The sequence below is a fragment of the Spermophilus citellus genome (assembly GCF_964194105.1).
Source record: "Spermophilus citellus genome assembly, chromosome: 1".
NCBI classification, from domain to species: domain Eukaryota; kingdom Metazoa; phylum Chordata; class Mammalia; order Rodentia; family Sciuridae; genus Spermophilus; species Spermophilus citellus.
This window is the reverse complement of record NC_138182.1, coordinates 207,301,034-207,321,744: the sequence shown is the minus strand read 5'-3', so window position 1 is coordinate 207,321,744 and position 20,711 is coordinate 207,301,034. Positions and strand designations below refer to the sequence as shown.

General features: G+C 34.0%; 1 protein-coding gene across 4 annotated transcripts in view; it reads left to right on the top strand.

Annotated features, from left to right (window-relative positions):
• ERAP2 (endoplasmic reticulum aminopeptidase 2) overlaps positions 1 to 18,711 on the top strand; it is a 38,808-nt gene extending 20,097 nt beyond the window's left edge. For 2 of the 4 annotated variants that reach the window (XM_081310935.1, XM_081310936.1), the window contains 10 exons: positions 279 to 347; positions 1,439 to 1,611; positions 4,025 to 4,104; positions 5,108 to 5,291; positions 9,862 to 10,018; positions 10,486 to 10,670; positions 12,877 to 13,038; positions 13,539 to 13,679; positions 15,692 to 15,773; positions 16,490 to 17,462. In XM_081310935.1, coding sequence (XP_081167061.1) covers positions 279 to 347; positions 1,439 to 1,611; positions 4,025 to 4,104; positions 5,108 to 5,291; positions 9,862 to 10,018; positions 10,486 to 10,670; positions 12,877 to 13,038; positions 13,539 to 13,679; positions 15,692 to 15,773; positions 16,490 to 16,633 — 1,377 coding nt within the window. In that variant the 3' untranslated portion in view covers positions 16,634 to 17,462. Of the gene's footprint in view, positions 1 to 278; positions 348 to 1,438; positions 1,612 to 4,024; positions 4,105 to 5,107; positions 5,292 to 9,861; positions 10,019 to 10,485; positions 10,671 to 12,876; positions 13,039 to 13,538; positions 13,680 to 15,691; positions 15,774 to 16,489; positions 17,463 to 17,602 lie in introns of those variants that run through there. The other 2 variants (XM_081310937.1, XM_081310938.1) reach the window with 2 other exon arrangements.
• The last annotated feature ends 2,000 nt before the right edge of the window (positions 18,712 to 20,711 follow it).

Below are 20,711 nucleotides of genomic sequence, written 5' to 3'. Positions count from 1 at the left end.
GTGTGCCCTTTCTTAAAATGGTTATTGACCACATTGAACATTTTTGGAAACTTTACACACATACACACACACACACACACAACACAAAATAATAACTTGTGTGTATTTCTATCATTTGATCACTACAAAGATACCTGTTTTTCATTTTCATGTTCATTAAGGTGTCTAGATGCATTATATTTTCACATAGCTATGATAATAAATATCTGCTCATGTCTAATACACAATTGCCACCAATAATCAGTTCCTAAATGACTGCGTTTTTTCTTGTGTTCTAGAGTTGTTTAGAAGGTGATTTTACATCTGGTGGAATTTGTTATTCTGATTCCCAGGTTAAAAGTGACACAGTAAGTATAAAGAGAAGAAGAAAGATCTGGTGCATCACCTGACCTGGAATGAGTAGGGCATAAAAAATGGCCCATCTGTTCCTTTAAATAACTGGAGAGGAAGAGAGACTCCACAATTTTCCTGGAAACAAAGCTGACTGAAGGAGGAATGGTCAGGCCTTTTAGGGCATTGATGCTATTATTACAGTATTTCTGTTGTCTTAATTCAGCTTTCCCACAGCTACACTGCTTGCTAAAAATAGCTCAAAATTCTTTTGAGTGGTTGTTAACTGCACTGGCATCCCTTAGTCTTTTAAAAAAAAATGCCAAATCAAGTATGTTTCTAGGTTTGGAAATAGTGTCTGTCTGGTTATCTTGAGACTTTTTTTTGTTGTTGTTGTTGTTACCTTTGGATGCTATAGAAGTACTGCAGCAGGAGGGAGAAAAATGCATTGTGGAGAAAAAGGCAAACTTTTTTTTCTTTTCTTTTTTTTTTTCTTTTTAAGAGTCATAGTAATCCTGTAAGTCATTGTTTCTAAGGAAAGTTTCATCATCACCCAGTGATCAGAAATCCATATTAGAAGCACAGAAGTTAGGTTCCATGCTCCATTCAGTATACCTCTGTTGGAACATTTGAAACTCCCCTAAAAACAGACATTTCCCTTCTAACCCTCTCTGCCTGGATTCCAGTTATTACAACAGAGAGGGAATTTTTGCTTTTCGTTTTTATAAAAGGGAACAAGAGAGACGCTCCAGTCTCAATAGCTTCCTTGCTGGCTTTTCTAGTTAGCCCTGCAAACTCCCCTGTGTATCCCCCACTCAGGAAACCTGCAGAGGGTGGACCTGGGGTGGCCTGCCCCAATCCAGTGACTTAGATTGCCCTGCACAGGGAGACCAGCAGAGGACTCATGCTAATCTCCCTCCTTGAACCTTGCTTCTGATATCCAAGGAGATGAAAGCTTCCGATCTCCTTTTGGAATCTCCCCTCCTTCTTTTTTTTTTTTTTTAATTGATTGTTCAAAACATTACAGAGCTCATGATATATCATCTTTCATACATTAGACTCAATTCTCCCCTCCTTCTTGAGTCACCAAAGTCTCTTGTCATTTCAGCTTGCTTTTCAGGAGGAAAATAAGATCAAAGAGATGATGACTACATGGACTCTCCAGAAAGGAATCCCCCTGGTGGTGGTTAAACAAGATGGGTGTTCACTCAGCATACAACAGGAGCGCTTTCTGGAGGGAGTTTTCAAAGAGGACCCCGAATGGAGGGCCCTGCAGGAAAGGTGGCTGATTTTCTTTTTGGATCTGGTTTATCTCATCTCAGTTTGCTCATTATTCTGTTCACTTTCTCCCAGCTCCTCTGGTAGCTCTGCAGGATATAATTTCTTTATAGAAATCAGGCCTAAACGAGCCTTGATAACAGATTTAAAGAGCTTCAGGTGGCCCAGATGGCTTTGTTCAACAACTCCATTCTTAGAAGTTCCATGCTGCTTTCAGAACGTTGGTTCTGATGCAGAATGGTTGGTTATGTTTCTATTATGTTAAACTGATTTCTGGGCACTCTCAAATGGAGTGAATGGCCAACACCTAGGAAGAATTATCTCAGGTATGCTTCTTATCATTAGAGAAATGACATTCCTATGTGATAAATTAGATGTAAAGCCTTCTATTGACTTTCATTTTTCAGCAATAATCTATAAACATAATGTCTGAAAACATCTTATTCTTGGTAATACTGAAGGCAAATTCAATTAACCACACTATCATCTTGTTCACCTTTGCCTTTCCTGCAAAAATTTGTCAAAGGCATCGCTGAAATCAAGTGACACAATACCATCCACAGTTCTCTGATCTATAGTCCTATCTTTAAGATAAATGAAGTTGATTTAAAATGAAATAATCTATATTAACCTGTGCTGGCTCTTATGATTATTTTTTCTTTTGCTCAGAATGCACCTGTCTAATAATTCTATAATTTCTCTGAAAGTGAAAAGCAAATGCAGGTCTGTAACACATAGAGTATATGTGTTCTTTTTCTTTTTTGTTGTATCCATAATTATATGGATTATCAAATCCATAGCAATTCTCATCTGTTTCTCTGTGTGCACATCTTTCCCTTTTTCTGTGTTTTCTTCTCAAGTCTGAAACTCAGAGCTTAGGCAACTTATAATTTAGTAGTACAGTCTGGGAAATTTAATGTTTGATTCAATGCTAGAAAAGCAGGAGTCACTATTTTGCAAATTATCAAAATGTCATGAGAGAGTTGAAAACTATGGATTACCCAGAATAAATACACACACACACACACACACACACACACACACACACACACACAGAGAGAGAGAGAGAGAGAGAGAGAGAGAGAGAGAGAGAGAGAAATTTGTATTTTCCCTCCATCTGGAACAAATTTAAATGATTCTTTTAAAATGATTGCCTTCTGATTCATGGTTATCCAAACTCAAGTAGTGCTATTCTTTCTCTATGTCCAAAATCCATCCATGAATCCCAATGCATTAATTCTTAGCAATATTTATGGGCCCATTTTACCTTTCCAGGTAAATATGTCAGATTTGCTTGTTAAATATCTGTACTCTCTAGGTTAACACGTAAACTGTTTCTCCTGAAACTTTACTAGATAGAGCTAGTATATGTTGTTTCCCTTTTTCAAATTTACATTTTACATGGTGTTTATTATTTTTTATTTTTTAATGGTGCATTTTAGTTATATATAATACTAGGATTCATTATGCCATATTCATACGTACACATAAATTGATCAATCTCACTCCCCAGTACTTGCCCTCTTCCCTTTCCTCCCCTTCCTTTCTCCCCCAATCCACTTGCTCAACTCTACCTATCTCCCTTCTATTATTATTATTACTTTAATTAGTGCATTATAAGTACATCTAAGCAGGATTCACTTTGGAGTATTCATACATGGACATAGTGCAGTTTGGTAGATTTTTTTCCCTCCCATTTGTGTATTCCCTTTCTGTTTTATAACCTATTGGTGTTATCAAGTGCATGATTTTACATGGGTAGGATTACTATAGCTAAGATGTCATGATCTAAGAAAGAAAATGAACTCGAGAAGCTTCTAGAAAGTTAGTTTAGAAAATAGTCAATTTCTGTGATTTATTATGGTAAGGCCATTGAAAGTAATAGGCCTGGACCTCGAATCCACTCTGCTTTTCTGTTCTCTGAGCTAAGCTTTCCTGCATTGGCTGAAGTATTGGTGGTCACAGACTTGCAGCCACTTAGCATTAGGGAAATGATTCTGTTGAAGAAGAGGATAAGTGAAAAATCAAACTGAAGTGAATTTTTTACCTCTTAAGGATTCCCTACAGATTCGGTTTAGTTATTTGAATCAACATCAGGCTGATAGAAAATTTGGAAATATAAGAAGATTGGTAATTTTTTCTTTCACAAAAAAATAGAATTTGTTATGATGTGAGATTTGGACAGCAAATAACAGGTACTTGTGGCAAAGTTCAGCTTGGTATATATCACTGCTCCTACATAATCGTCATGAAAGAAATTTTTGTATCCCAAGGATACAGTAGCCATAGCCAGAACATTTCACAAGGCCACTGATAGGAGTGAGGTCTGGGTGCTTTTTACTCTCCATGGAGTCTGACCGAGTGAAAACTGGAATGAACATTCATTTATTCTGTAACCCTCTACTTTTCACTACAGGTTCCTGTGGCACATCCCGCTGACCTACTCTACGAGTTCCTCTAACACAATTCATAGACATATTCTAAAATCAAAGACAGGTAATAAACTTATTAGCCAAATAGGTGTCTCAGTGCTGAAAATAAACATGTTTTGAGTTATTGGAGGAAAGATACTATCAATAAAAGACTAATAAAAAAGATTTATGTTTGAGGGAAGTTCTCATTTATTGATAAATTTTTATTAAAGTTACCTTCAGATAGAAAGTCTGAATTTTTCATGCAGTGGTAAGCTCTCTTGTGCTTTTGACATTAGTTTTAGTTTGAATTTATCTCAAGAAATAAGGAAATCCTATCTTATGTTCCTTAATACCTACTAATCCATTGTATGAATAATGCATGAAGCCAGGCTGTTAGTGGGAAAAAGCATTTGTTCTGGGATTGGTCCTGGATTTAGATCTTCACTCTGTCACTTATTAGATGTGTGATCTTCCGAAACTTAACTCCTCCTGAGCTCTAATTTTTCATCAAATTTTGAATGAGGACTAGACCTCACATACTGTTGAAAGGCCTATAATGCAATTTTACTACCTAGATGTATGTTGTATTAAAAATATATAATTTTAATTTCACCTCTCAATGCCAATAAAAATTTAGTTTTTTAATTATAACATCATGTTCAACTCCAATTCTTTTTTTCATCATAATAAGAACTAGATGAATGGATCTCCAATTTACAACTATATATATATTTCAATGACCAGGAACTAAACTCTGAGACAAGGCACAAATAAAGGAAGCTAGATTTCAATTATGTCCCTCATCTGGTTAACTGGGTTCTTACATGCCATTATACCTGGATAGACTATGTTTTTTAGAACAAATTCAGTAGTACTATTCCTGTGAATTAACTTTTATAAGTTTAATAAGATCATCTTCTTCAAATAAACCATTCAAGGCACTAAGCAAATGAATATCAACATGTGTCTTCCAAAACGTTGTCTTCTCATTGATTTATTAGTGTTACTATTAAACTAATAGTTTTAGAGAAGTTTCTGATATGTATGTTGATAATGAAATGCCTATTACAATTTTTTCCTTTTAGATACTCTGGACTTAGCTGAAAAAACCACTTGGGTAAAATTCAATGTAGATTCAAATGGCTACTACCTGGTTCACTATGAAGGGCATGGATGGGACCAACTGATTACTCAGCTGAACCAGAACCATACTCTTCTCAGGCCTAAGGACAGAATAGGTCTGATTCATGATGCCTTTCAGCTGGTTAGGTAATGCAACATTTCATCTGATTACATAGGAAATAATTGTCCTGTAACCGGATATGCTAGATTTCTGAATGAAATGTTCAATATTGATCATTCATATGATATAGAATTCAATGGAGGTAAAACACTGGCCGCTAGGTCTAAGCCACCCACTAAAAAATAGATTTTAGCCAACCCAGTGTTTATAAATCTAATCCAACATATTTAAATGTGGATAATTTTATATGAAAAGTATGACTTCTAGAGTATTTTTTAAAAATTAGAGTTGGCAACTGTGAACCTTCATTTCCACAAAACAAACATAAGGGGTGTGCAGTGGATGATCTATCTTTAGGCCATGTCTGTGGTATCTCAAGCACCAAAGTGTCAAATGGTACATGGTGGGCTGTTTTCCCTCAGATACAATAGGTCTTCAGGTCTCTTGAACTTTTGACTCAAATTGTAAATTTGTTTATGGTAGTAGCTATTATACCAAATACCAATGTAATCTCTTAAAATGAAAATGTATAAATATATTACCAACCTTTATGACTGTAAATGAATGCTTAGCTTGGGGCACAATCCATTCAGCATTTTACTTGCAGTGTGGAAATCAATATGAGATTGATAGGGAAATGAAAGATGAATTGGCTGTTTACATTTATTCCTCTTTAGACTACTGTGAAAATGCAAAGTTTTTTTCTTTCCTTTTCAATTTATCATCAACGAAATCATATTTGGAATAAATCAGGTTACAAGGTCTTCAATGGGTGGGGGGGTGATGAGGATCAGGTGGGGTATTACTGTTCTGTACTATCCTCATTGTATTCAATGTGACTTATTATTTCCTTTCCTGTGCTTATTTACATTAAATTGCATGAAAGTAACCAGCAGGACATCTCTTCTGTGAAGCTTCTTGGAATAACAGAATCCCCCAGTTAGGCAAGCAGAGTGAGGCCTAAGCCTGAGCCCTAAGAGTCTCAGGAACATCATGATATCACAGCACATTGGAGGACAAGATGAGGAAAAATACCATGATGTATAAGAGCAGGTGCAGATAGGCTAGCTAAGAAGTAGATTATTGCTAGTTGAAGGAGTTTTGTCTACTTAGAGAACTCTGAACAGATTGCAGAAAAGATAGATTAAAAATTTAAAACTAGGAAAAATGAAGAATATGGACAACTCTGCAAATGAAATCCCATCTTTCAAGTAGTGGGGAAGTTCCTTTTGCTGTTTCTATCCTAAAAGCTTATTGGTAGTTTGAACTTAGCAGGAAGAAACCTACAGTTATTGATGCATTAGTGGAAAAAACAATCCTTTCTTCATTAGGTAGGCAGATTAGTGAAACCAAGAGTCCAAGTTTTGAATTAAAACAGAAAGATAAAATAACTACTATATTTTCACTTATTAGTTAACTCAAAATTATTTACCCTTTTTAGCCTAAATTTTGTAGACTTTAAATTCCATTAATAATAATGCCTAACATACAGGATTATTTTGAGTATTGCATTAGGTAAAACATTAAGTATAGTGCCTGCTCAGTAAATACCATCTGTTAACATTATTGAGGTTGCCTAATAGAAATTGTTTAAAACATCATGTGTTGAATAGGAGAGAAATTGACAACATAAAAATGAGATGAAGTTGGATAAAAGCAGAATGTAAATTTGTATATTATTATGTGCAAATAGATAGAAAAAAAGTCAATGGGGAAAACAAAAACCAAAGAAATTATTACAAAATGCTCTGAGTGAATGTACAGGGTAGTGAATTATGGGTCCCCCTCTGCCCCTGCTTCTAATTTCCAATTGCTTTATTTATATTTGCTATAATACTTTTACAATGACAGTACAGTCATCCTTCTGATTTCTGGTTCTGGATCCCCTTGATACCAAAATTTGCAGTTGTTCAAGGCCCTTATATAAAATGGCATAGTATTTCCATATAACCTATGCACATACTCCTGTACACTTTAAATTACCTCTCTATTACTCATAATATCTATGCTGTGTAAAAATTGTTATACTGTCTTGTTTAGAAATAGTGACAAAGTTTGTATATGGTCAGTGCAGGCAAAATTTCCCCCAAATATTCTAAATATACAGTTGAATACATAGATGTAGAATCCATATATATGGAGGGCCAAGGAGAGAATTAAAAACTCTCATAACAGATCTTAAATATTCTTACTTGCTATTTCCTTTTGATTATATATAATATAATCTATATATAATTATATCTGCCCTCCCTGCTTAATGAAGTTTTAATGTTAGAGATAAAAGAAACAACATTGATCATATTTACTTTTGAGACAGAATTTAGTCTAGGAAAGGATATTTTTTGAATTAGATTTTTGCTCTTTTGAAATGTACCTTGTCTGAGTTGAATGGACTTAAAACAGCAACTGTATTTTTCTTACAAAAAAAAGTTGTATTTGTTTCCTTTAATCCTCCATCTCAAAAATAAATCCTGAATTGACTCTTCAGGAATATGGTACCATTTTACATCTAACTGAAATGAATGAAAATAAATAAATATAGGTATTTCCTGTTAGACTGAAGTCTATGCTTTGATAAATGTTTATTCCTCATGCTAAACAGACATTCAGATAACATTCTTTGTATTGAATGAAGCATGAGGAAGGTAAAGACCTGGAGTTTTATTAAACAATTTAGTAACTATATAAAGTGATTCATTATAAATAAATCTTAACATTAAAATGAAGAAAAGTGGGCAAATATAAAAGTGAAGAGTTTTAATAATGGCATTGATTTTAGTAAAAAATAAATTAGGCCAGGCTTAAAAGAAAACAACGACAAATCAAGCACCATAGAAACTAGTTTTTAATGTGTCAAACATTAAATTGTAACCTTAGAAAGCCATTTCCCCTATTGCTGGTGCTGAGATATCAACTGCTACATATCTGATGATACCTACACATGTGGGAAGGAGTAGTGACATTTTGTGGATTTGTTTCTTACAAAATACAGCAGATCTCAGAATCATAGAGCATATGGTCCAGTGTTCTGTCTTCAGATGAAATTTTTAGAAAGAATTCCATAAATGTGTTTTAAAGTTGTATATCATTATGATTAAGAAGAATAAGGCCACAACAGAACTTGGCTCTTTTTACTTTTACTTCTTTCTCGCTTCTGTTCTCTCTTTTTAAATATGAATTTAAATTTGCAAAACCAAAGGAGGTAGGGCATTATGTTAATGAAATATGCAACAGAGAAATCCTTTGTTCTGGAATGTTCCACATCATGTGATGGTGTGCAGTCTGGGAGTTGAATGCTCTCAACAATTGCTTAAGGACCTTGTGTGGATCATAGCCTCACAGAAACACACTTGAGAATCACTTTCCAAGACAGAGGATGTAATGGTTTATTTCCTCTGCAGAAAATATCCTAGTTACTTGTTATTCTACTGCAATAAAATGTAAAAAGACATGTAACTTTTGAAACTAAGTAAGATAAAAACACTTATTTGTCCTATTCACAATGATCACTACTTTTCTGGTAGAATTATTAGCAAGCCCATTCCATTTTGCCCTCTGCAAATCATTGAAATGAGCTTTGCAAAGAAAAAGAGTTTATTTGCAAGGAAGCCAACTGCGGATGTGGGAGATCCAAGTCTCAAGTCCCTCTCCCAGTGGATAACCTTTATGGATATTGAAGGGATAAAGAAGCAGAGTGGACTGAGGTGTGGGGAGAGGTGATTGGAGGTAGAGCAATCGGTGGTCTGCACATGCGTTATCAATCTTCATAGTTCTTCATGGGACAAATGTACGGAAAATGGCAGTGTTAGCATGATCTGAAGGCTGAATTTTCAGCCTCTTGACATCAAAAGGTCACCCATAAAACCCCTGTTGCAGGCCCAATTGAGGCATTTCAACAAAAAAGTTCCTGAGAAGTAACCAGGATATCCGTTAAAATAGAACCCATATATCTGAGATGTTATCCATAGAAAAGCTAGTGGGAGAATAATAATTTATTGTTCAGCTATCTGACCTTAAAAATTGGTGATTTTAAAGTCAACTAAAACCAAGTAATTAAAGATAAGCAAAACTAGAGAATATATTCAGGTTTTTCTCTCAGTTCCATGAAGACAAATTTTTAAAAAAGAAGTAGACATGGCACCTGTCCTAAAAGTTCTCAATTTGCTTTAAGAAACAAGTGAGACTCACTAATGAAACAATTACAAAATGACATAATATGTAAAAATGTTCATTATTCTGTACTAAATCTTAATGTTAGCTAATATGTATTTCATTTGTTATCTTCTCACTATGGACTAGGCATTATTCTAAGTGGTTTTTTTTTCAAATTTTAACTCGATCCTTGCAATAAACTTATGAGGAAGATACTATTATTGATTCTCATCATACAAGGGAGGCAGCTTAGATCCAGAAAGGTTAAGTAATTTGTCCAAGATCACACAGCTCCTTAGTATCAACACAAGAATTTAAATCCAATGGTCTGGTTATGGTGAACTGCTTCTGTTAATTGCTTTCTGTTTCATACTTGCTTTAATATTAAAAATATTAAGAACTATGAGATCTGTACAAACTACCCATATTTGCTTTGTACCTCAGTGCAGGAAGGTTGACCTTGGACAAAGCCCTGAACCTGACTCGCTATCTCCAACATGAAACAAGCAGCCCTATACTTCTTAAAGGTCTGAGTTATTTAGAATTGTTATACCACATGATGGATAGAAGGAATATTTCAGACGTCTCTGAAAATCTCAAGGTTTGTATTATTTTTAGAAAATGTATTAAGTAAATACACAGTATCTGGAAAATCAACAAGGCTCAGTGTATTTTGTGTGACCTCCTAGGAGTTAAATTAGGGAGAAGCTGAGGACACTGGCTGATAGCCCAGCCAAACCCCAGCACCTAATGATTGACATCCCTCTTTTCTTTCTTAAGCCAACTCTTTGGGCAAAATATTACTACTAAAGGTGATTCTTTATTAATTGACGGTGCCCTCTTAGATCAACTGATGATCCCTTCTCGGATAGAAAATGCCACATTGCTAATGTCAAAAATCTATTTCATTGGTGTAGTAGGTGGGAGGAAGAAATATAAGCAAAATATGAAGATAAGTAGTTCTGTGTTTTTCAGAAAATTCAAAGTTGAGCCTTTTAGGTGGGTGAGTAAGAGCTGTGGTACCAACTAAATTTAGCCTCTCTGTAAACAATCTCATGTTTTCTGCAGCGTTACCTTCTCTGGTATTTTAAGCAAATGATTGACACACAAAGCTGGAGCGACGAGGGCTCAGCCTGGGACAGGATGCTTCGCTCGGTGCTCCTGAGGCTGGCTTGTGACCTGGGCCATGCTCCCTGCATCCAGAAGGCCACTGAGCTCTTCTCGCAGTGGATGGAATCCAGTGGAAAGTTAAAGTAGATCCAGACTCCCCTTTCCTACTCTTTGTTCTTCTCCCTTTGATGTAAAAGTCTTTGATCAAGCAAGACATTAGATCTAAAATCTTTTAGGACAGAAAGAAAATAAAAACATGCTGGGAATTACAAACCCTGTTTCATGCTCCCACGTAGTGAGTGCTCAATAGATTTTGTGGGAAGCAAGCTTCTCTCCCTGAGAGGGAGAAGTAATATACATTGGCATGGTGACTGAAAGGTAACCAGGGAACAGAAATGGGGAGAGCCCAGTCTCAAAAAGTGATAAGATAAGATGATGTTAGGAAGAACAATACAAAATATACATGCATCTAAAACCAGGGATCATTTGATGAAACTCAGAAAACGGGGAGGTGAATTTTTATAAAAATGTGTTCACTCTCATAGGAACCATTAGACCCCACATACTTTTTTATGTAAGTTTTGATATCTATCCAACACAATCTATATTATTTTTAAGTTCCTGTATCAAATTGCTATAATATGCTATCGTAATTTATTTCCCCATAACTAAATCTCAGTGAGCTTTTTGAAATCTTTCCTTTAATTCTTCTTTTAGGAAACGTAATTGAAGTTTTCTTTATTTTGGACTCTTCTGCTTGTTTGGATTCAAGCCTAAAATCTAAAAATATCTTTGATTTGTAATTTTCTTCTTTTTGTTTTTGTTTGAATGGGTTGTATGAATGAAATAAAAATGTAAATGTCACGCAACAGAATATTATTATTCTGCCTTTCTGCTGGTTATGACAGTGATGCTCTAACTGGCACTAACCCAGCCACAGTAGATATGATTTGTCCATATGTTGAACATACCTGTGAAAATATTCTGAGTAAAGCTCGATTATACTTACAATAAAAAATATATAATTAAATATTGTAGGTTTTTTCCCCAAACCCCATGACCTTTAGTATAAATCTTAGTGAAGAATCTTGTTACAAAGATTAATTGATTGTTTATTTGTGAATTCAAAGTATAATTATTTGTATATCTCTTATGTGCCAGTTAGGCACTGCTGTAGGAGCTAAGGATTACAAGTTGTGACAAAACCAGGTACCTTATTTTCAAGAAATTTTTAATGTGTTTTCTACTAGTTTTCAAAAACATGGTCAGTTAAAATACACTAAAATCAAAGCAATATGGATTATAATTTAATTAATCAGTATTTTATGATTTAGATGGCACCTGGGATATTTATGTACAACCTGATATAGTAGAAACTGGCACAAGCAATATTTCAGTCCTACCTCCAAAATAGCTAGTTATGTCACCTTGTGTACACTTTCATAACCTTTCCAAGAATTATTTCCACTTTTAAAAATTCAGGATAATAGCTATTTCACTGGGTAGTTTTGACAGTTAAATGTTATACAGAAACTAGTACAATACCTGTCATGAGGTCACTTCATGACAAATGCAAATTTCCCACCCCTCCCTATTGCTCTATGTTGTGTGTTTTTTTGGGCCATGTATTTATCAGCTACTGTTGATCTATCTATATGTGGGGATAAAAATTATATAAAAATTTAGAATAACACTGGTTAATGCCCTACAAAGCAATAAAAACCTAAATCATGTGTCTTCTTTAGGAGGACAGAAAATAATATCATTGCATTTTATATATTTTATAACAGTAAAATGCCAAGGCCCTAATCAATTGTACTAAATTACAATTTTCTAAATTTAGAACTGGTGACTAGTGACCCTCAGACAGATATCAGAAAGTACTTTTAAGGTGAAATTAAAGTATAAATAGTCATTTCTTAAAAAGTCATATAGCACCAATAAAGGTTAATATGATAGAATTTGTATAACCAGTATTATATATCAGAAATTATTTTTTATTGATTCCACTTTATTTTTTATTTTTGTTTTCATTTTTAAATTCCTTTTTGTTTATTTGTATTGTTTTTCACCAACTTTCTATTTTCCACCCTATCTCAGGGTTGGTTAAAATGTATACTTATTCTGCTGGCTAATATTTTGTCAATGGTAGGAAATAAAACATAAATAATATGCAAAGTAAAATTACATAAAATCTTTTCATAAAATTTGACAGAAAAAAATGTTTTAATACTCTGAGTACTGGAAATAATTCAGGAGTGAATCTGTTATGGTAACATAAATTGTAAAATATAATGTTTATTTTCTTTCATAAAACTCTCTTCTTTACTTCTGTGCTTAATATTGCAGTATTCCAACAGATGTTTTAAAGATTGTATATTCTGTGGGTGCTCAGACAACAGCAGGATGGAATTACCTTTTAGAGCAATATGAACTGTCAGTTTCAAGTGCTGAAAAAAACAAAATTCTGTATGCATTATCAACGAGCAGGCATCAGGAAAAGCTGGTAAAGTAAGTTCATCAACTAAACTGTTAAAAGTAAGCTGAAGCAAATTCACTGAAGTCACTAAAATTGCAGCCACTAATTTTAAAGGTATAAAATAATTGAATCCAAATTTGAATGGTTTTAACTTTACTTTTCAAACATATATTGACAAATGTGAATAGTAAACAGATTCTTTTATTACTAATCATGTGATGCTAGATAAATGGTGTGCTTTACTTTCAGCACTTTAGGTGAAAATTATTGCAAAAAACAATCTTGCATATAAGATGTATACAAGATGCTAATAAAAGTCTTTAAAATAATTACCAAATAAAGTTACTGCTGTAAAAAAAGTAAATGTTTAATTGGAACATTAATAAGATTAGCCTGTAGAAAATTCATTACCGTAAATTGTACTTTTATCATGTCTCTTTCTCTTCTGTTATTTTAATGTATTGGTAGCCTAAGTTAATTTCCATGTACATAATATCTACTATGAAAACACAAATGATTTTTATTTCTTTAGGTTAATTGAGCTTGGAATGGAAGGAAAGGTTATCAAGACACAAGACTTGGCAGCTCTCCTTCATGCAATTGCCAGAAATCCAAAGGGTCAGCAGTTAGCCTGGAACTTTGTAAGAGCAAATTGGACTGATCTCCTAAAAAAGTTAGTATTTGTATAAGCTTAATGCAGATGTCTCTTAATTAAAACCATATGTAACCAAGTATATATAAAAGCATATAAAAGATCATCTCTACTCAAATTTTTCAATGAAATCTATTGGCTTTAAAATTCACTCACTCAAGTTGTTCTGCACAGGTGTACAAGAGAGAAATGAGAATAAGAGAACAAGAAACACACTCCACTCATTCATCCCAGGCAAAGAATTGCTGGGAGCAGTACAAGTTGAGTTAAATCTAGTTATCTCCCCATCTACCCTGGTTCTCTCCTCAAATAAATCTAATGAAGGCTTATAGAAGCATTAGATGCATTTGACCTGTTTGGATAATGCAGAACTCAGAAATTCTAATGAGAGCTAATCTATACCTCTAGTTTCACCATGGAGGTAGTACAGTGGAAAGATCTCAAAGCAATTGAAAGAAACAGAAGTATTTCAGGAGCCCCCTCCAATATTGGTTCAGATTTTTTTTCCTGAGGCCTCACAATGTTTGAAAGAACTAGAGCTTGTGACTCAGTTCCTGGGCTTAAATATTATCTCTCAGAAGAGCAATTTTTTTCATTGTAATGCCCCCACACCCTGCTTCTCTCTCTCTCTCTCTCTCTCTCACACACACACACACACACACACACACACACACACACACACCTTCTTCTAAGGCATTTAACCCTCCCATCCAAATCCAAAATGTCACTTGTGACCTATATAGAAAATGTCCTGAATGAGAGAGCTGTTTCATTTGCTTTGTTCATTTTAATCTTGGTATCTCTAGTGTAGCTTCTCCAATTCCCTCTTCTCCCTCATTTCTTAGAGATGGAAGATTCAGAGTCCTCAAAGACAGCTTTGTGTAACCCCAAACACATTTCCACTTCTCCCCTGGACCTTCAATGAGCAGACACCCATCCATCACATGATACCAAACAGAAACTATATTAAATTTTTTTTTCCTTAAAAACTTTACTAGAACCATTGTTTAGCTGTTTGCATAATTGTCAGTCTTCCTCTGAAATGATCAGACATTTTCTGCAATGCTGTGGATTTCCTTTGTAACTCGAGATTGTGTTCTTGCCCAACCATATGTAGAACCTAGGCTTGGAGCCATTGTCTCTGCTGGGCTGTGTCAGCATGAATCACTTTGACCTGTCTCTAAACAAAACTGAAATGAAGGATGCAATCTGTGACTGTAAACGAGAGTTCAAACAAAAAACAATTGACCAAATAAACATTTAAATACAGTGGTGTCCAAAATGGAATGGGGAAGTGTGCAAACATATTAGACTGCAAAAAAAAAATATTACTACATAATCATTTCTTATCTAATGTTTTAAATTGTATGTCATTTATTATAACCTATTAAAATATATGATACATTAGATTTATAAATTGTATGTATTATGAAAGTTATACATAATACATAATATAAATTTTATAATAAAAGATATTTTATATTATTTCTTTATCATGATTTTAAATATTTTAATCATACCATAATATGTGCATGTAATTCACAAATTAAAATATGTGTATTGGGGCTTGGGGGTATAGCTCAGTGGTGGAGCGCTTACTTAACATGTTCTAGGTTTGATCCTCAGCACTAAAAATTACATATGTGTGTGTGTGTGTGTGTGTGTGTGTGTGTATATATATGTAAATTCTTGCTCAAAAATTTTTATATGTGGGGTACATAAGCAAAAATTGTAAAGAAGATTACTTTAAATATAAACATAAATTTAAACATAAACATTTTCAAAGAATCTAATCATATTTGGCAATGATGCCAGATCAACATTTTTATTTTATGTTGAATTTTGTCAATTTCATAGTTTCAGGCTTGTAACAAATGAATATGAGTTATATTTATGGTGATTAATAGTGTTTAATGTAATACACAAAGTTACATAGTTGTTGATATTTCATATTTTAAATATGATATATACTATGATAAACATAAGGTCAGTGTTTCCATTACTTATATCTGTGAGGTTCCTTTCTTTTTCAGATTTGACTTGGGCTCATTTGCCATGAGAACCATCATCTCTAGCACAACATCTTTCTTTTCTTCCAAGGATGAGTTGCAAGAGGTAAGGTTTGTGACTTTCTTCTACTAACAATAAATGTACAGATTGTAGGATTGAAAATAAATTTAAATAAAACTTGATTTGAAATTATCATTTTTTTAAAGTTGTTTTTCCATTGCTACATAACAAGCAAATAAAAGGGATGCAATTCGAACCTGACATATTTTAAGAAATATGTGTTCATAGCATTTAAAATGAAAATGCACTTGACAGATGAGTCCTTTTTATTATTTCATCAGTATTGTATCATGATCAGGAATGCATATTAGAATGTGGAAATGTGCCTATTTGTGTTTTCAACAAAACTACTATTGTTAATATTGTCTTTTTCAAAAGCATTTGTGTGTTTTATATCTTCTTTTCACAAGAAATACTAAATGTATCTCTTAAGCAAATTCAGAATTCCAGAACTAAAATTCCAGCTCACCATTTACTCTGTGACTTCTGTGAATTAGTCACTTAACCTCTTTGCCCATAGTGGCCTCATTTTTGAGCTATGGATCTATAATTCCTTTCTGTCTTTATTGTTTGAAAATTAAAGAAAATAACCATTATGCCTAAAAAAAAGGGAAAAAAAGAAAAGAATCTTTTATAGTTTGGTGGAAAAATGCTTGCACCTGTGTGTGTATAATTTGCCAGCTGTTTTGAAATCCTTTAAAGAAATAGTGTTTTTATGAACCATGCCAGTAATTTTTTTTTTGCATATTTGTTTTTTTCAGGTAAAACAATTCTTTGAATCTCTTTCGGCACAAGGATCACATCTGGATATTTTTCAAATTGTTCTGGAAACCATAACCAAAAATATTAAATGGCTGGAGAAGAATCTTCCCACTCTGAGGACCTGGCTACTAGTTAATATTTAAATGGTCAACAGAAAGAGAACAGCAGATGCAGGTTTCCTCTGCATTAAGTAAGAAAAACAGCTGCAAAGCTCAAGGCAGAGTTCTGGCTATTTTATCTAACCAGTAGAGAGTCTCAAAAAAATCAAAGGGGAATGAAGGGAAGGGAAGGGGGATGGAAATATGAAAGACAATAGAAAGAATCAGATGTAACTTTTTTTTGCTCATATATAAATATACAACTAATGTAATTCCACATCATGTTTAACCACAAGAATGGGATCCTAGTTGAAATTGGTTGCCCTCCATGTCTGTATAATATGTCAAAATACACCCATCTGTCATGTATATCTAAAAACAAATAAACAAACAAACAACTAAAACCACATCAAATAAAGAAGCAGAAAATGGGGGAGGGGGAACATCCAACGTAGCTGCTGCTCTCAGCTATCATATTCAGTTGACAAATGAAGGATGTTGGGTGGGGGGTGGCCAGTATAGTTGTTTATCTAAAAGTGAACATCTGAATAGTGGGTATAAGTGGAGATCACGGATGCTTAAGGACACAACTGTCATTTTTTAGGCTTGATGTTGCCTTCTCCACTGCCCTACACTGGGCCACTGTTTTGTTGCTTTAATGTTGTTATTTTAAAATTTTTAACCTTGCTCAATGTCCTGGATTTTACCCAACCAGTTTTACCTCCAAGGAAAGAGCTAAACCATTAAAAAAATAAAGATCTCGCTCTCCCCATCTTTAACTCAGCCTCAATTAGTTCATTTAATTTTTACCATTCATGGAAAATCTGATATAAACTTGAAGGGTAAACATCAAGAATCCATTCTTTATCACCAAATCTTACTGAACCACAGCTCCAGCTCTCCTCCCCATCTTTGTTTAAAAAACATTTCATTTAGAGACAAGGTCTCTCTGGCTTGCATAGGGCCTCGCTAAATTGCTGAGGCTGGCTTGAATTTTCAATCCTTCTGCTTTAGCCTCCTGAGCCACTGGGATTACAGGCATGTGCCACTGTACCTGGAAAAGGTTGACTTTTGAAGTCACATTTAATGAAGTGGTATGTGCAATCACAGAGGCACCGGAGAGAAGAGAAGATACCAGGTTACTACAGTACCTGTACTTGCATTTTTAATAAATATTTGGAAAATTATAGAATTATATTGTATATTTTGAATTAAGGTGTACATATTTGAATTAAATCACAGTTTAATGTAAATATTTAAAGGATCATCATATATTATAACCAGTTTTATCATATCTTCATATTTTAAGGAAAGCTCTTCATCTGATATATGCTGCTTCATGCTTCTCAATTTTTTTTAATAAGGTAGTATCAAAACAAAAGAAAGAAGGTAGAACAAAAGTAAAACAAATAATACACCACTCTACACACAGGGAGTAAACTTAATAAATTCATGACTACATGAATCAGTATCAAAATACAAAATATTCCACAAAGACTTGAATCAATATATATCATACTAACTTATTTGGATGATTAGGGGGAGCTGGGGATACAGGGCAGGAAGGAAAAGGGATATCCAGTTCATTTCAAATGATACCATATAAGTTGATTATGCATCCATAGATCTTTCTTTGGTGCTCAGATAAGACAGTTTCCATGGGCCATCACATGCCCCAATATATGTTTTTTGTCTTTTGTTTTCAAATCATTTCTTGGAGTCATGGGAGCATCTTTGACTCGGTATTTGAACTTGTCCTCTGCCTACCCTGAATTTTATACCACCTAAATAAATACCTCTAGAATTTTGTCTATATTAGCATAAGGAAAATGTATAGAATATTTTTTCTACTAAGACATTATGTAAATTAATCAGTAAATGTGTAGAGCTTTGGTGAAACTGTGCCATCAATAATGTTTCCATAAACATGTGTTTCTTTTGTGTATAGTAATTTTACTATAAATTTTCAAGTTTTTTATTCTTTTCCTCTTAATACTTGAATACAATATGGAATGCAATTTCTAAGCTTCTCAAGAATCATGTATAGAAAATAGTAACTTCATTATTTCATTTATGAGTATTATTGTTCCAATAATATTTCTATAAATATTAGTTTTTAAAAATAAATACTTATTAGTGTGATATTTTGAAAGCTTTATGGTGGATACCAGGCCACCAATACCAACTTAGACTTGGCTAAAGTTAGTTTTGCTTTCTTTTATCTCAAATGAACAAATAAATGTGAACGAGTTCTATACAAGATCATACTTAAATCTTTATGAGAAATGGGGTGCAAGGGGGAAAAGATAGAGAAGCAGTTATGACTTCTCATTCCCTCAAAGACTTAGTGAGAATTCTGTGGTTTCATCAGCCCCCTCAGAATGGGAAACCTTCCAGATCACAGGAGCTCAGAACCAAGGCTTGCTCCTATTTCATCTTTGTGTGTGGGCAAGTGGGTACATTATCCTTCAAGACTGTCTTGATTTCATGATAAGAATTTCTTGTTCTACATCATGCACATCTGCTTTTTATTTCTGCTATGCCATTGAGCCTCTTTGAGGTTCCAAAACAGGTCTGGCTAGAAAGTACTATAAGGGATTCTGATTTTTTTGAGAGAAAGAAGTTCATGAGGAGCTTTGGGTTGTTTATTTTTTTGTTCTGTATTTAATTCTACTCTAAACTGGAAGGGATAATTCTAGATATTCCTAGAAGCTAGTTTTCCAACTGAACACAAATTTTCTACCAAACAAGATTGGTTAAAATGATCACATATTTACTCTGCAATTTCCCCTTACTTGCATTCATTATTGAGCTTTCTTCTTCCACTTGACCATGCATCATTGTTTTTTTTTTTTTCATTTTAGCATGTAATGGGTTACAATGTTAACATTTATAAACTTTACACTGATCATATGCACTTGGCTGTCCATATCTGTAGGCTCTACATTCCACTGAGAATCAAAAATATTCAGAGAAAAAAAATTTGTCTGTACTGAACATGTCCAAACTTTTTTCCCTCGTCCTTATTCCCTAAGCAACATGGCATAACAACTAGTTATGTTGCATTTACGCTATATTAGATACTATAAGTAAACTAGAGATGATTTTAAAGTATATGAGAGAATGTATACATACATTTTATATGTAGAATTTCAACATTTGCAAATTTTCATAACCTCAGGGGTCCTGTAACTAATCCTTCTTGAATATAGAGGCTGGGCTGTCTGCTTCCTGATACTTAATCTGATCAAAAATCTCCTATCTGAATCTTGCAGAAGAAAGGGAAAACAAATCATGAAAAAAAAAAAAAGGCTTTGCGGGGTCAAAGCATGTGTGTATTTTATATAATCTTATATTTAGAAAGATTTTAATGAATTGTTTTCCCAAGAGGGAGAACAAAACACTTTCCTCTTTTCCCTACTTTCTATCCTTGTCAGTACCAGATGTCAATCTCCTATCCCCAGTAGCACTACTATTTATTGTGAAATACTGTGTTCCCTGACACTTATATAGCCCTGACACTTGTTTTTCAAATCATTACTTATCCTTAGTTTTAGATGAGTCTTTTGTAAATAGACAATACTGTACCTGGATTTTATTTTCTGTTATGCATCCCAACTTGGGTAGGCCCTGGGATTTGACATTGGCCCTCAGCATTCTTGAAGGCATAAAAACCAAAGCTTCCGATGTCTGCAGATGAAAACTGGCCTTGGTGTTTGGCTTACCCCTAGGGTTTCTGCCTCCAGTTACATTTTGGTCCATGAATATTCCTTACTAATATTCTTGGTTATCAGTGAATTAAAACAAATCTTAAATAACTGCATTTTACATTTCTATTAATTTTTATCAGGAAGATCAATCAAGGTGCCTAGTTTAATGCATTCCCAGAAACTATAATAATTTGGTTTTCAATCTCAAATTTTATCAATTTTACATCTGAGGCTCCTTAGGATGTAAACTGGTTTGCAGCATTGACTGTGTTGCATTGATTTCTCACAAATAAGGTTGTGGGATGCTTAACACCATATCACACTTAGGAAATTGGAAATAAAAACAGATCATTTGGGCTGAGGTTGTGTCTCAGTGGTACAGCGCTTGCCTGGCATATGTGAAGCCCTGTGTT